Raw genomic sequence first — 13,264 nt, forward strand, 5'->3', positions numbered from 1 at the left:
GATAAGCAGCTAGGACTGTTTACCAGGCCACACTGGAGGGGAAAAAAAACACACACCCAACCTAGAAACAAAAGCTCATTGTAGTGTGCTAATTCCATTGAGAGAAAATTGTATATACATTCTCAGAGGAGTACACCTCCCCTTTCCTGTGTTATTCAAAAGTCTCAAAGCTGACCCTAGAGGACATGGGAAAACAGCAAACTGAAGAGTTCATCTGAGGGTAGTCAAATGTTTAAAGATAGCACAGACAGTGAAACATGGATCACTTTTAAATCATCTTGTAAAGAGAGATTAAATTCTACTGCAAAGTATTTTTAAAGGTAGTCCTATGCTTTGAACTTCAATACAAGTATCAAAGCAATCAACATTTGAGCCTCTAAATTTTAAGGGAAAAGCAACTGTCATTGAGCTGCGAAGATACACTATTCTCGTTTAGAAATTCATTGAATTAGATAAATATCCAGATTCCCACTGTATGTTCTAATATAGAGAAGATGATAGTCCCTGGTCAGCTCATTGGATGGCTTCTAATAGAAAGAACATGACACAAAACATCTGCAACTACTCACCTTATCCCCATCTGTTCCTTTAGGATCTTTAACAAAAAAGCTGCTTGTGATTGGGTAGAATGGTGGCGAGCAAGGAGATGGTGAGGTGGACCCAGTGGATAAGGACTGGGACCTTTTGACTGCCGAAGATACAGCTTGGGCAAAGCGGGATGGGGTAGTAGGAGAGTAGGGTTTGGGAGCAGTGAAACTCCTCAATTTCTCCAGGCTCAGTCCTGGGGATGGGGGCGCCCTGACGGGACTGGGCCGTGGAGGGGGCACACTTCTGCTCTCTTCCTCCTTTGGCCTCAGCTCCACCTCAACTATCTCAGCACCCTCTGATGTCTCCTCGTCCCACTGCACCGGAGGAGGAGGAGGGGGGAAGCTGCCCCCTACTGGCTGAAGGGCCTGCCCTGCTGCTGCTGCCACTAGACTGCCTGGAGCCTCCCTCTGGCCAGCGGCAGGACTGGCACTCAAACATTTCACCGCAGCCGAGGTAACGTAAAACCCAGGTGTTCTTTTGTGCTGTGGCAAGCGGAAAGAGCCAGGCTTGGGTTTAGTTGCGGGTGGAATTCTCATCTCCTTGACCTCTGCTATGGAGCCTGCTTGGTCTCCACCACTAGCAGGGGATGGAATCTTGTCATCTCTTGCAAGAATTATTGTCGTCGGTGTTGAGGGGGAGTGAATAGACTCGATCAGGTTGCCATTTACAGTGCTCTCACTAGTAGTAGTGCTGTGGACTTGCTGAGACTGATAGTCTTCCCGAGGTACAGTAGACGGCAGCTCTGTCTGTTGTGTTCTGAGCTGTAGCTGCTCAGCCTCTTTGAGTTCAAGTGAACCAATATCTACTTCCTTCTCTAGAGCCACATAAGGGGACTCCAACGTTAGCTCCACCTCAAAGTATCTCAGTTTCTCCAGAGTCTTCTGAGGCACGATAGTGTATGTAGTCATCCCCACCTTGGGGATGTAGTCCCTGGTCAGCTCATTGGATGGCTTCGGTGGGGCCGGGGCACTTTGAGTGGATGTTTGGTCCCGACGGGCTGCTGAGGAAGGAGATAAGGCAGGTGTTATGGGTTCAGCAGTGGTCAGCAGCTTCTCTGTGGATGTGGACATGTCCCTCTTCTGGCCCACCGCTCCAGAGGTAGAGGCTTTGGCAGGGAGACAGGGGGTGCTGGTGGCCACTGGTGGTTCGTCACAGGATGGGTCAGTGTCCAGTTGATCGGAGGCTTGTGTTCCTGTGCTCTGTGTCACTGGCTGGGCTGCTGGTGGGCTGATAGGAGGAGAGCTCTCAGTACTACATTCACCTTTGGCCCCATCTTGTGTTGTGGAATCTTGACATGGCAAACCTGTCTGGTCACTTATTTCCTCTGCTTGGCATGGAGGGCTTTCTGGAGAACATAGAAAAACATGATTTAGTACAAAGTAGACATGGATTTTGCCACATTGCTTCTAAAGCTATAGCATTACATCCATAGTTAACGCATTAGGAACTTGATGTATTTGAATTCATCACTACTTGTAAACCTACCAGCACCTTCTGTTTCAGATGTGTCCATCCCCACACTCAGCATGGGAACCGTGCACTCAGCGTTGTTCACCATGCTGTGGACTAGTCTGTCAAAAACAGGAGTTAAGAAAAGCAATGCAAAATCCCGAAGTCAAAGATGCACTACTTCATTCTTAATGTAGGACTAACTGCTAGAGTTCGTACTTGCCATCTGAGGACAGATCACAAGACTGATCTTCCCCCGCTGGGCACTCCCTCTCAGACAGTGGTGAGGTCTCCATCTCAGCATGTGGGGCGTCCGGGGATGGAGAGAGACCCTCGGTTCTCTCAGAGTCCACGGAGATGTCTGCTGTTGACAGGTTAAGGCTGCTGTCGTCCTCCTGGACATCACTCATAGAGTCTAGGATCACAGAGGCAGTGGTCTCCTCCTGCTCCACGATCTCTTCCAGTGTAGTAGGTTGGCCACCTGCAGCACAACAGGATGGAGATGACAAAGGACAGAGTGAAAAGGAAGCCTGTACAGAATAAAAAAATATACCAAAACATGAAAAAACTGGAAAAAAATATGACAAAGCAATTAACTTTGTCCTGAACGCAAAGTTATGTTTGGGGCAAATCCAATACAACACATTACTACTCTCCATATTTTCAAGCATAGTGGTTATGGGTATGCTTGTAATCGTTAAGGACTGGGGAGTTTCAGGATTAAAAAGAAACAGAATGGAGCTAAGCACAGGCAAAATTTTAGACAAAAAACCTGTTTTTCTGCTTTCCACCAGACACTGGGAGATGAATTTCCCTTTCAACAGGACAATAATGAAAATCAAGGCCAAATCTACACTGGAGGTGCTTACCAAGAAGACAGTGAATGTTCCTGAGTGGCTGAGACACAGTTTTGACTTAAATCTACTTAATATTCTGTGGCAAGACCTGAAAATTGTTGCCTCGAAATTATCAACAACCAATTTGACAGAGAATTTTGAAAATAATAAATGGGCAAATGTTGCAAATGTTGCACAATCCAGGTGTGGAAAGCTCTTAGAGACTTACCCAGAAAGACTCAGAGCTGTAATTGCTGCCAAAGGTGCTTCTATAAAGTATTGACTCAGGTGTGTGAATACTTACAGTACTGTGAAAAAGTATTTGCCCCATTTAAAATGCTCTACCTTTGCAAATGTTTATTGAATGTTATCAGATCTTCACCAAAATATATCATATTAGACAAAGGGAACCTGAGTGAACAAATAACTCTACAATTACATTACATACTAATTTTGTTTATTATTTCATAAACAAAGTTATGCAACACCCAAAGCCCCCGTCTGAAAAAGTAATTACCCCTTCCACTCAATAACAGGTTGTGCCACCTTTAGCTGCAATGACTCCAACCAAACGCTTCCTGTAGTTGTTGATCAGTCTCATGTCGCTGTGGAAGAATTTCGGCCTACTCTTCCATGCAGAACTGCTTTAACTCGGCAACATTTGTGGGTTTTCAAGCACGAGCTGCTCGTTTCAAGTCCTGCCACAACATCTCAATTGGGATTAGGGTTGGACTTTAAGTAGGCCATTCCAAAACTATTTTTGTTTTTTAGCCATTTTCATGTAGACTTCTGTGTTTTGGATCATTGTCTTGCTGCATGACCCAGCTGCGTTTCAGCTTCAGCTCACAGACGGATGGCCTGACATTCTCCTGTAGAATTCTCTGATACAGATCAGAATGCATGGTTCCTTCTATTAAGGCAAGTCGTCCAGGTCCTGAGACAGCAATGCATCACCAAACCATCACACTACCACTACCAAGCTTGACCGTTGGTATGAGGTTCTTACTGTAGAATGCAGTGTTTGGTTTTCACCAGGCATAAATGGGACCCATGTCTTTCAAAAAGTTTAACTTTTGACTCATCTGTCCATAGAACATTCTTCCAAGAGTCTTGATGATCATCCAGGTGCCTCCAGGTGATTTTTAACAAACTTGAGTCAACTTTTTGGACGAGATGTGTCTCATGTCAGGCAAATATAGACATCGGCCCGATGTCTAGTTTAACGCAGATGTGCAAAACCGATGTCAAAGCTGACGTACCTACGCTATATTAGGTATGCGCATGACGTAATGACGCCATGTCAAATTTAGCACAACACAGCATTCCTAACCGAGCCCACAATGTCTGCTGTGTGGATCGAGCAGTCAACAAGTCGAGCAGTCATTTGAAAGACGTCAAGATAATGAAATTCATTGCACTTGACAATCAACTGTCGTGTCGTGGGTGATGTTGGCTTTCGCCGACGAGTCGAGCACCGGTACACACAATAAAGTGCGCTATTTTTCAGATGTTTCCCTACCAGAGTTACACAGTAGTGGCGTCACTGCTATTAGCTTCACGACTGACATTTGGACCAGCAATATCAGCCCCATGAGCATGCTGAGTCTGACAACACAGTGGGTCGTTGAGGATTTCGTACTGAGGAAGGTCGTATTGCATGCTCATGAATGTGCTGGTTGTCATACCTCTGCTGACATTTCAATAGCATTTGAGGACATGTTTGAAACATGAACACACCAGTGTGCTCCATTCGAACAACTGATTTGAGAAAGACCCTCATCAACTGCGCTTGCAGCAGACGTGATACCCTCTGTCATGGCATTGAAACGCCTGCTCGACTAAACTGCCGACACAGGCTGTGAACAATTCAGTGGCATTCTCTCTTTAATGTGTCACCACCATGCTCGGTGCTATGTACCAAGACCGCTACTTCGATGCAGACAAGAAACAGGGTTTATGTGAAATGTTACATAAACAGCTGGAGAAGATGGAAATGGGCACAGTGACAGTGCGCACAGAGGAAGAGAGGCTGCGGACAGACAGAGCTGAAACTTCACTGCTTGGCATGTTTGATGAAATCCTGGTTGAGAATGAAACGATTGAACAAATAAACAATGAAACAGCACAGCAAGTAAGTGAAAGAAATAGATTTTGATTATGTTTTACTGGTAATGGGGACATAAGTAAATTCCCCCCGAAATTACTTTTTGGACAGTGTGGTGTGTGTAACCTTTATTTAACTAGGCAAGTCAGTTAAGAACAAAATCTTAATTACAATGAAGGCCTACCCCGGTCAAACCCGGACGACGCTGGGCCAATTGTGCACCGCCCTATGGGACTCCCAAACACAGCTGGATGTGATAGTCTGGATTCGAACCAGGGACTGTAGTGACGCCTCGTGCACTGAGATGTAGTGCCTTGGACCGCTGCGTCCATGTGTGTGTGTAGACTATTTAAAATGTACTAGAATGCATAAAAGGCCGCTAAAATGTTAAACATTGGTTAAATCTGTTTTTTTTGGCAAGGAAAATATTGGTATTGGCCAAAAATGTCACTAATTACTAAAAATGTCACTAATTACTAGTGTCACTTTCACAATCACACAACAGCGAACATAATATTATTGTGTTCGGGATACTTCAGACAAGTGAATTGGGCTTAATGAAGACATCTAGCATCTCATATTCCCCTCTAGTTCTTCCCTCAGCACTTCAAGGCCATCACAGGGAAATAGAGAGCAGAAGGAATATTCAGCAGGCTGGTTATACAAAAGCTGAGACTCCTCACTGTGCAGTCTGATGTCGAACTGAAACGAACAGCCGTGGGACGTCAGGGAGAGACATCCAGAATCTGGGCTTGATCTTTCTCTGCAAAGTCGATTATGTGAAGCCAGCGGGGGAGGGAGGGCAGATGGAAGATGTAGCAATACAAGCAGAGAGCAGTCACATCTTTTATTCATACGACCTGGGATAATTGGCTAGTGTAGTATTCAAATACTGAACGTACAAATTACGTTTCTATGAAATACACGCAGGTCTGACAACACAAGGAGTTGACGTGTGGAAAACTGGAGACTTTAAACATGTTACGAAAGACTGGAACAGAGCGGAAACAAGTATCAAAAGAGCCATTTGAAAATGCAAAAACACAATTCAGAATAAACAAGAGGATGATGGCTAGATCCAACACAAAGTCTCCCGGGGCTGTCTGTATTGCTGAACGACTGGGAGTGATTAGAACGTACTTCATGTAGATTTCAACTTTAAGATCACTAAAGATCATTCCTCTCTCACAGAAAGCATGCAAGTCAGTAACAGGTATAACCAAAAGCCGGTATTCAATCAATAGCAGGTAGTGGATTTCCGGACAGTTCTTTCCGACCTGTTTCTCTTGAATAACAGTGTGTCTGATTTCCATCACTTTATAATCATAAACCCATAGAAATCCATGCATTGGATCAAAAGAATGGAAACGGTCGTTCAATGTATCGCAACTAAGTAATGCATGTATTTCCGTCTGTATTGTTGTGTTCAAGGGTGTATTTTGTTTGACCTATCTGATCATATTGAGGTGTAAACACGCAGCAAGAAAAAAGCAAGAAGAGGAGATGCTTGAGGAAGAGGTGAAAGAGGCAGCAGAGCAGAATGGGTAGGAGAGACAACAGGAAGCTTGCGCCGGCGCAGAATCTCCCTCGGGCACTAAAATCTGGTGATGCGCAGGCTGCAAGTTTAGGAGGGAGGAAGTACTGATAGAACGTGGTGTTTACCCTTATGGAGGAACATTATATATACACACACACACACACACAGTGCCTTGTGAAAGTATTCGGCCCCCTTGAACTTTGCAACCTTTTGCCACATTTCAGGCTTCAAACATAAAGATATAAAACTGTATTTTTTTTGTGAAGAATCAACAACAAGTGGGACACAATCATGAAGTGGAACGACATTTATTGGATATTTCAAACTTTTTTAACAAATCAAAAACTGAAAAATTGGGCATGCAAAATTATTCAGCCCCTTTACTTTCAGTGCAGCAAACTCTCACCAGAAGTTCAGTGAGGATCTCTGAATGATCCAATGTTGACCTAAATGACTAATGATGATAAATACAATCCACCTGTGTGTAATCAAGTCTCCGTGCACCTGCACTATGATAGTCTCAGAGGTCCGTTAAAAGCGCAGAGAGCATCATGAAGAACAAGGAACACACCAGGCAGGTCGGAGATACTGTTGTGAAGAAGTATTTGGATACAAAAAGATTTCCCAAGCTTTAAACATCCCAAGGAGCACTGTGCAAGCGATAATATTGAAATGGAAGGAGTATCAGACCACTGCAAATCTACCAAGACCTGGCCGTCCCTCTAAACTTTCAGCTCATACAAGGAGAAGACTGATCAGAGATGCAGCCAAGAGGCCCATGATCACTCTGGATGAACTGCAGAGATCTACAGCTGAGGTGGGAGACTCTGTCCATAGGACAACAATCAGTCGTATATTGCACAAATCTGGCCTTTATGGAAGAGTGGCAAGAAGAAAGCCATTTCTTAAAGATATCCATAAAAAGTGTCGTTTAAAGTTTGCCACAAGCCACCTGGGAGACACACCAAACATGTGTAAGAAAGTGCTCTGGTCAGATGAAACCAAAATTGAACTTATTGGCAACAATGCAAAACGTTATGTTTGGCGTAAAAGCAACACAGCTCATCACCTTGAACACACCATCCCCACTGTCAAACATGGTGGTGGCAGCATCATGGTTTGGGCCTGCTTTTCTTCAGCAGGGACAGGAAAGATGGTTAAAATTGTTGGGAAGATGGATGGAGCCAAATACAGGACCATTCTGGAAGAAAACCTGATGGAGTCTGCAAAAGACCTGAGACTGGGACGGAGATTTGTCTTCCAACAAGACAATGATCCAAAACATAAAGCAAAATCTACAATGGAATGGTTCAAAAATAAACATATCCAGGTGTTAGAATGGCCAAGTCAAAGTCCAGACCTGAATCCAATCGAGAATCTGTGGAAAGAACTGAAAACTGCTGTTCACAAATGCTCTCCATCCAACCTCACTGAGCTCGAGCTGTTTTGCAAGGAGGAATGGGAAAAAAATTCAGTCTCTCGATGTGCAAAACTGATAGAGACATACCCCAAGCGACTTACAGCTGGAATCGCAGCAAAAGGTGGCGCTACAAAGTATTAACTTAAGGGGGCTGAATAATTTTGCACGCCCAATTTTTCAGTTTTTGATTCATTAAATTTTTTTGAAATATCCAATAAATGTCGTTCCACTTCATGATTGTGTCCCACTTGTGGTTGATTCTTCACAAAAAAATACAGTTTTATATCTTTATGTTTGAAGCCTGAAATGTGGCAAAAGGTCGCAAAGTTCAAGGGGGCCGAATACTTTCACAAGGCACTGTATAATATATCCCATTTAGCAGACGCTTTTGTCCAAAGCGACTTACAAGTCGGCTGGGGCCACTACTTTTACATATGGGTGGCCCTACCGGGAATCGAACCCACGACGCTTGGCGTTGCAAGCGCCATGCTCTACCGACTGAGCCACACAGGACCACAGTATATATATATATATATATATCTGCCATGAGATCACAGCATTTTTGGCTTTTCTGAATTGTATTCAAACTCTCGAGTACTGAAGGCTCCACAAGTGTAGCTATTTCATTCTGTAACTGTTTCATATTGACCACTAGGAGGCATCGGAGTCAAATACAATGACTGCAACTCCCACTGATCAATCATTGGTCTTATTTACTATTCTCAGTTGTTGACTTTAGAGACCAAAGTACAATATACGTACTCAAGGTCTCAAACCAGAAGAAAGAGCAACTAAATCACCAACATCCCCAAAAACTTTTCAGGTAACTCCCCAATGTAAGAAACTACACCTGAAATACAGTATCTAGACAGTGGCTTGAGCACAAGCCGATTCAATACAGTACATATGAATTCAGTGAAACCTCTCTTACCTCTATCTAGCAAAGTTTCATCTTGGACAACCACTCCAGGAGATGCGGGGGGTGGAGGAGCCTTGCGCTTTGTCCTCTTCAGTGAAGACTCTGTTCTGCGACTCAGACCAGTCGTCATCTCCACAACAGAAGAGGGAAACGAGTTAGTTGAAGTATGCAAAGAAGTAACCTACCTGAAATGATTGATTTACTTGTCTAGGATTTCAATTTTAAAAATGCATCATGAGCCATTTCTCTGGACATACTAATAACTACCTTTACAAATAGACCTGGTAAAGCCAGAACACAGGTCCCACTCACCTGGTCACCATCCGTTTGGGTTTCGGGCTCCGAGGCGGAGATGGACCTCTGGCGATGGCTGAGGTTAGAGGGGGGGCTCTGGGACACCAGCATTGGTGGCAGAGGGGCCCGTCTCTTCTTTGACATGTCAGAAGGCATAGTGCTGCAGTTGAATGTGGAGGAGTGGGCACTGAGTGAGCTCGTGCTGAGAGGTCGAGGCCTGCTAGGGAAGACTGGGGATGCCGGGGCACTGGCAGTCATTCCCTTCAAAGAGCAAACAAACATCCAATCAGATCCTGATCAAAGGCCTGTTTTCTGCAGTAAGCAAAGAGAAAACTATCCAATCACATGGCTATGACAATATCCCCATGCCCCACCCACACACACGCATTTAACTCATAAATCAGCCAACACTGACCTGTAAATTAACATAGTACACACCTGCTCAGGTTTCTTCTTACTTCTCCTGAATAGACTGAACAATCCCTTATTTTCTTTCTCCTTCTGGATTTTATCTTTGCTGGGTGGAATGGTATCTGTTAGGAATATACAGATCCCGGCCATTTCACTGTTGTAGTCGGCGCACGTGACAAATACACTTTGATTTGATCTTACTAACAACGTTTCTTAAATCTCTGTCAAAAGTATTGATGAACTTCAAAATGCATAATGTCACTGGTAAATAGAAATCGCAAAACTAAAACCCATGTAAAATCATGTTACATTACCTAGATGACCTTGGTGAGTTGGTGTAGTAGGTGAGGCAGGTACATCTGCTGAGTACATAGCTATGGAAGAGAATGTGGGAATGATATGCGGTAGTAAATGCACCTGTGTAATTGTAAAATGAATGAATGGTGAGTAGTGTTTATTCAGAATAAGTCTCTTGTTGACAGACTTAACACACAAGATTTGGCTCTGGGTGCCGAGATTAGTTCAGAATGTATGGCAATTATTCAGATTGATGAATGTTTCGAAGGCTGATGGTTTTAAAGAGAAGCCCTTACCTTTTGTGTCCCTTGCATAAACCTCCCTTATTGCAAAATCATTGAGAGAACAGGTCAAATCCAAAGGATCCTCAGATTGGGAATCTCTCAATAAAAGTGTGCTCTGTCGGTCAAATTCACATTTCTCACAAATAGCTGGTAAGAGGTCTTCAAGTGGGACTCGAGGGCTGACTCTTAGTATAGTCTTCTGGGTCTTTTTATAGTTTATTACCAGACGGACAGTTGCCTGAAGAGTCAAAGCAATTAGATTATCAGACCTCATGACTATCCTCATTAAAAACTGCCAGAAAAACATAAATCTATCATTTCATATAGACATTACAAGATAAAGCAATTATTTTAACTAGGGCATTTCTACCACAGATGTCTCAACTGTACCTCTGGCATCTGAGGGCCAGGCTTCTTACTCTTTTCCTCCATTCCTTTGGGCTTGAGCAAAACCTTCTCTGCCTCTAGGGCCCCGATCAAAGCGTTGGGTTTGAACTTGATGTGGTTTCTGTTGGTGGTGACGAGCTCTATAGTGTGGCCTGATGGGTTCAGGTGGTACTTGGCACAAAGCATGACTAACAAATCCATCATAGGCTTGCTGAAAAACACAAAAGGTTAGGAGTAATAATCGCCCAAGCTAAGGATCAAAGGCTGTGTGTATCGAGAAAACACTGAACTTTTGTGTGGAAATTGCAAATGCAAAGGAAAAACTACTCTCACGAAAGTAGATGCTATCACAGAAGACTTTTACACTCTACGTACTAGTAATGCATTATTACACTAGTTTTTCACAGTGATAAAGCTTTGCACAAGGAGCTGTCAATTTGTGCTTCATACACAACTGTTGGTGATGTGGAAAACCATTTAGCAACAGCATCCACACAAAGCTATGCAGCAGTTTCCAAATTCCAGTCTCTGGAAATATAATACCAAAAGTTTAATCCTTATCATAATGAGTTCACTGTGCTCTGTAAAATAAAAGTGGGTGAAGAATTTGATGCTTAATCCTTTTATATTAAAAGTTGGTCTTGATTAAAGCTAGAGAGGGCAAGGGGCACAATATACCAATGGAGTATTTGAGTCTTGCAAAAATAGAAGAATGATATCTTGAGTAAACTTCGGTGATGGCGAGTGAAGAGTGTGGGCCTGTAGTTTCATACCAGGACACAAAGTCCTTGTTCTGAAAAACAACAAAGCCCTTTGACTGTGAGATATTAATCTCATGTTTGTCTGATTAGTTTTGGTCTCAGCTGAATTGGTGTGGATGAGTGTTTCATCGTCCAGACTTCATAAGACTAACTTCCATGAACTGTGTGTGCAGGGGGCCTGTAGCAAATTATACAGTCTACATGTATTAATCTTAGCTAATTCTCTAAAGTCTAAGATGGGGGGGGGGGGCTTTTAGAAACTGACATGAATTTCTTTTAAGACAGTCATACCATGGATATTTAATTTTAGTAACCCTTTAGGTATCAATGAAAATATATTTTGAATTTTTGCATATATACACAATTTCACCAATAGAACCAAATCCCATAGAAACACATTGAACTACACATTCATAAATGGCAAGAGAGATATTCCTTATGATTTTTTTTTAACTACGGTTTAAGTGTGTCCTATATATAGGAGATGTAATTTCAGGAAATATATATATATATATTTTTACACATATTTAAACCATAAAATGTGATTACTGGGCCTAAAACATAAATAACATTATTAAACCTTCGCAAGTGGAAAGGAATCAGCCACATCATAAAACTGTTTTTTTTTGTTGCAATTAATGGTGCAAGTACTGTTAACCAAAACCACAGCTTTTACAGCACCACCTACAATATCTGACTCAGAGAGATAGGACATTACATTAGAGCCTTGGAAAGATGATGTAATGGTAGGATGTGCAGTACTCATATACCATTTTATACTGAATTTAAAAAAATTACGTAACATGCAACAATTTCAAAGAATTTACTGAGTGACAGTTCATAGAAGGAAACCAGTCAATTTAAATGAAATCATTAGGGCCTAATCTATGGATTTCGCATGACTGGGAAGGGGCAGAACCATGGGTGGTCCTGGCATGGTAACACGTGGCCAGCAATTGAGAGGCCGGTTGGATGTATTGCTAAATTCTCTAAAACAACATTGGAAGGTGGCTTATGGTAGAGACAGGAACATGCAACTCTCTGGCAACTGCTCTGTTGGACATTCCTGCAGTCAGCATGCCAATTGCATGCTCCCTCTCAACTTGAGACATCTGTGGCATTGTGTTGACAAAACTGCACATTTTAGAGTGGCCTTTTATTCTCCCCAGCACAAGACACACCTGTGTAATGATCATGCTGTTCTTGATACGCCTGTCAGGTGGATGGAATATCTTAGCAAAGGAGAAATGGTCACTAACAGGGTTGTAAACAAATTTGTTCACAAAACTTGAGAGAAATAAGCTTTCTGTGCATATAGAACATCTACGAGATTTTTTATTTCAGCACATGAAACATGGTTGCCTTGCGTTTATATTTTTGTTCTGATGCTCGAAATACATTTGGATCACGCTTCATCTTGGAATCATGGGAATATCTTGGAGGTCATTTTCAAGGAGGGAAAGTTGGGAGCATTTGGTTGATGTGTAGTCACAGTGGGACACTTCCTTTATTTCTTTAGTGCACTACTTTTGACCAGGTTCTATAGGCACTAAATAGGTGCCATGTGGGACTTAAGCCCAAGTCTCACCTGCCATGGACAGTGGCCGTCTTCTCCACTCCGCCTGGCAGAACCACAACCAGAGTCAGGTCCTGTTCAAGTAGGTTCTCCTTCTGGTCCATGGTCATCAGAGGATATCCTGATACAGAGTGTCTCTGGGAGAGGCCTGCACCTTCCAGGCCCTTCACTGATACTGGGGGAGAGGGTGCCTTGCTTTTGGTTGACACTCTGTCAGTAGGAAAAGGGACAAGATGAGCCTCACACGATAATATTAAAACACAATATTATCAGCCTGTTACAGTCTAAAAACAATACGGTAGTATTTCACTGGTATGAATACACATCTTTCCCTGATGGTATCCATAGAAATAAGAAGCATTGAACAGGTAGAAAAAGAGAAGGACTCTGGGTAATTTTTG

General features: G+C 42.9%; 1 protein-coding gene across 4 annotated transcripts in view; it reads right to left on the bottom strand.

Moving 5' to 3' along the window:
• The window catches only part of cobll1b (cordon-bleu WH2 repeat protein-like 1b), a 37,525-nt gene that overhangs the window by 1,370 nt on the left and 22,891 nt on the right, over nt 1–13,264 (bottom strand). For all 4 annotated transcript variants that reach the window (XM_064975947.1, XM_064975950.1, XM_064975949.1 and 1 more), the window contains 10 exons: nt 12,876–13,073; nt 10,530–10,737; nt 10,152–10,377; nt 9,873–9,932; nt 9,586–9,680; nt 9,166–9,408; nt 8,866–8,983; nt 2,257–2,518; nt 2,074–2,159; nt 570–1,933 (listed from right to left, as the gene is read on the bottom strand). In XM_064975947.1, the coding sequence (XP_064832019.1) occupies nt 570–1,933; nt 2,074–2,159; nt 2,257–2,518; nt 8,866–8,983; nt 9,166–9,408; nt 9,586–9,680; nt 9,873–9,932; nt 10,152–10,377; nt 10,530–10,737; nt 12,876–13,073 (2,860 nt within the window). The remainder of the gene's footprint in view (nt 1–569; nt 1,934–2,073; nt 2,160–2,256; nt 2,519–8,865; nt 8,984–9,165; nt 9,409–9,585; nt 9,681–9,872; nt 9,933–10,151; nt 10,378–10,529; nt 10,738–12,875; nt 13,074–13,264) is intronic.

The sequence above is a fragment of the Oncorhynchus masou genome, chromosome 10 (assembly GCF_036934945.1).
Source record: "Oncorhynchus masou masou isolate Uvic2021 chromosome 10, UVic_Omas_1.1, whole genome shotgun sequence".
In the NCBI taxonomy this organism is placed as follows: domain Eukaryota; kingdom Metazoa; phylum Chordata; class Actinopteri; order Salmoniformes; family Salmonidae; genus Oncorhynchus; species Oncorhynchus masou.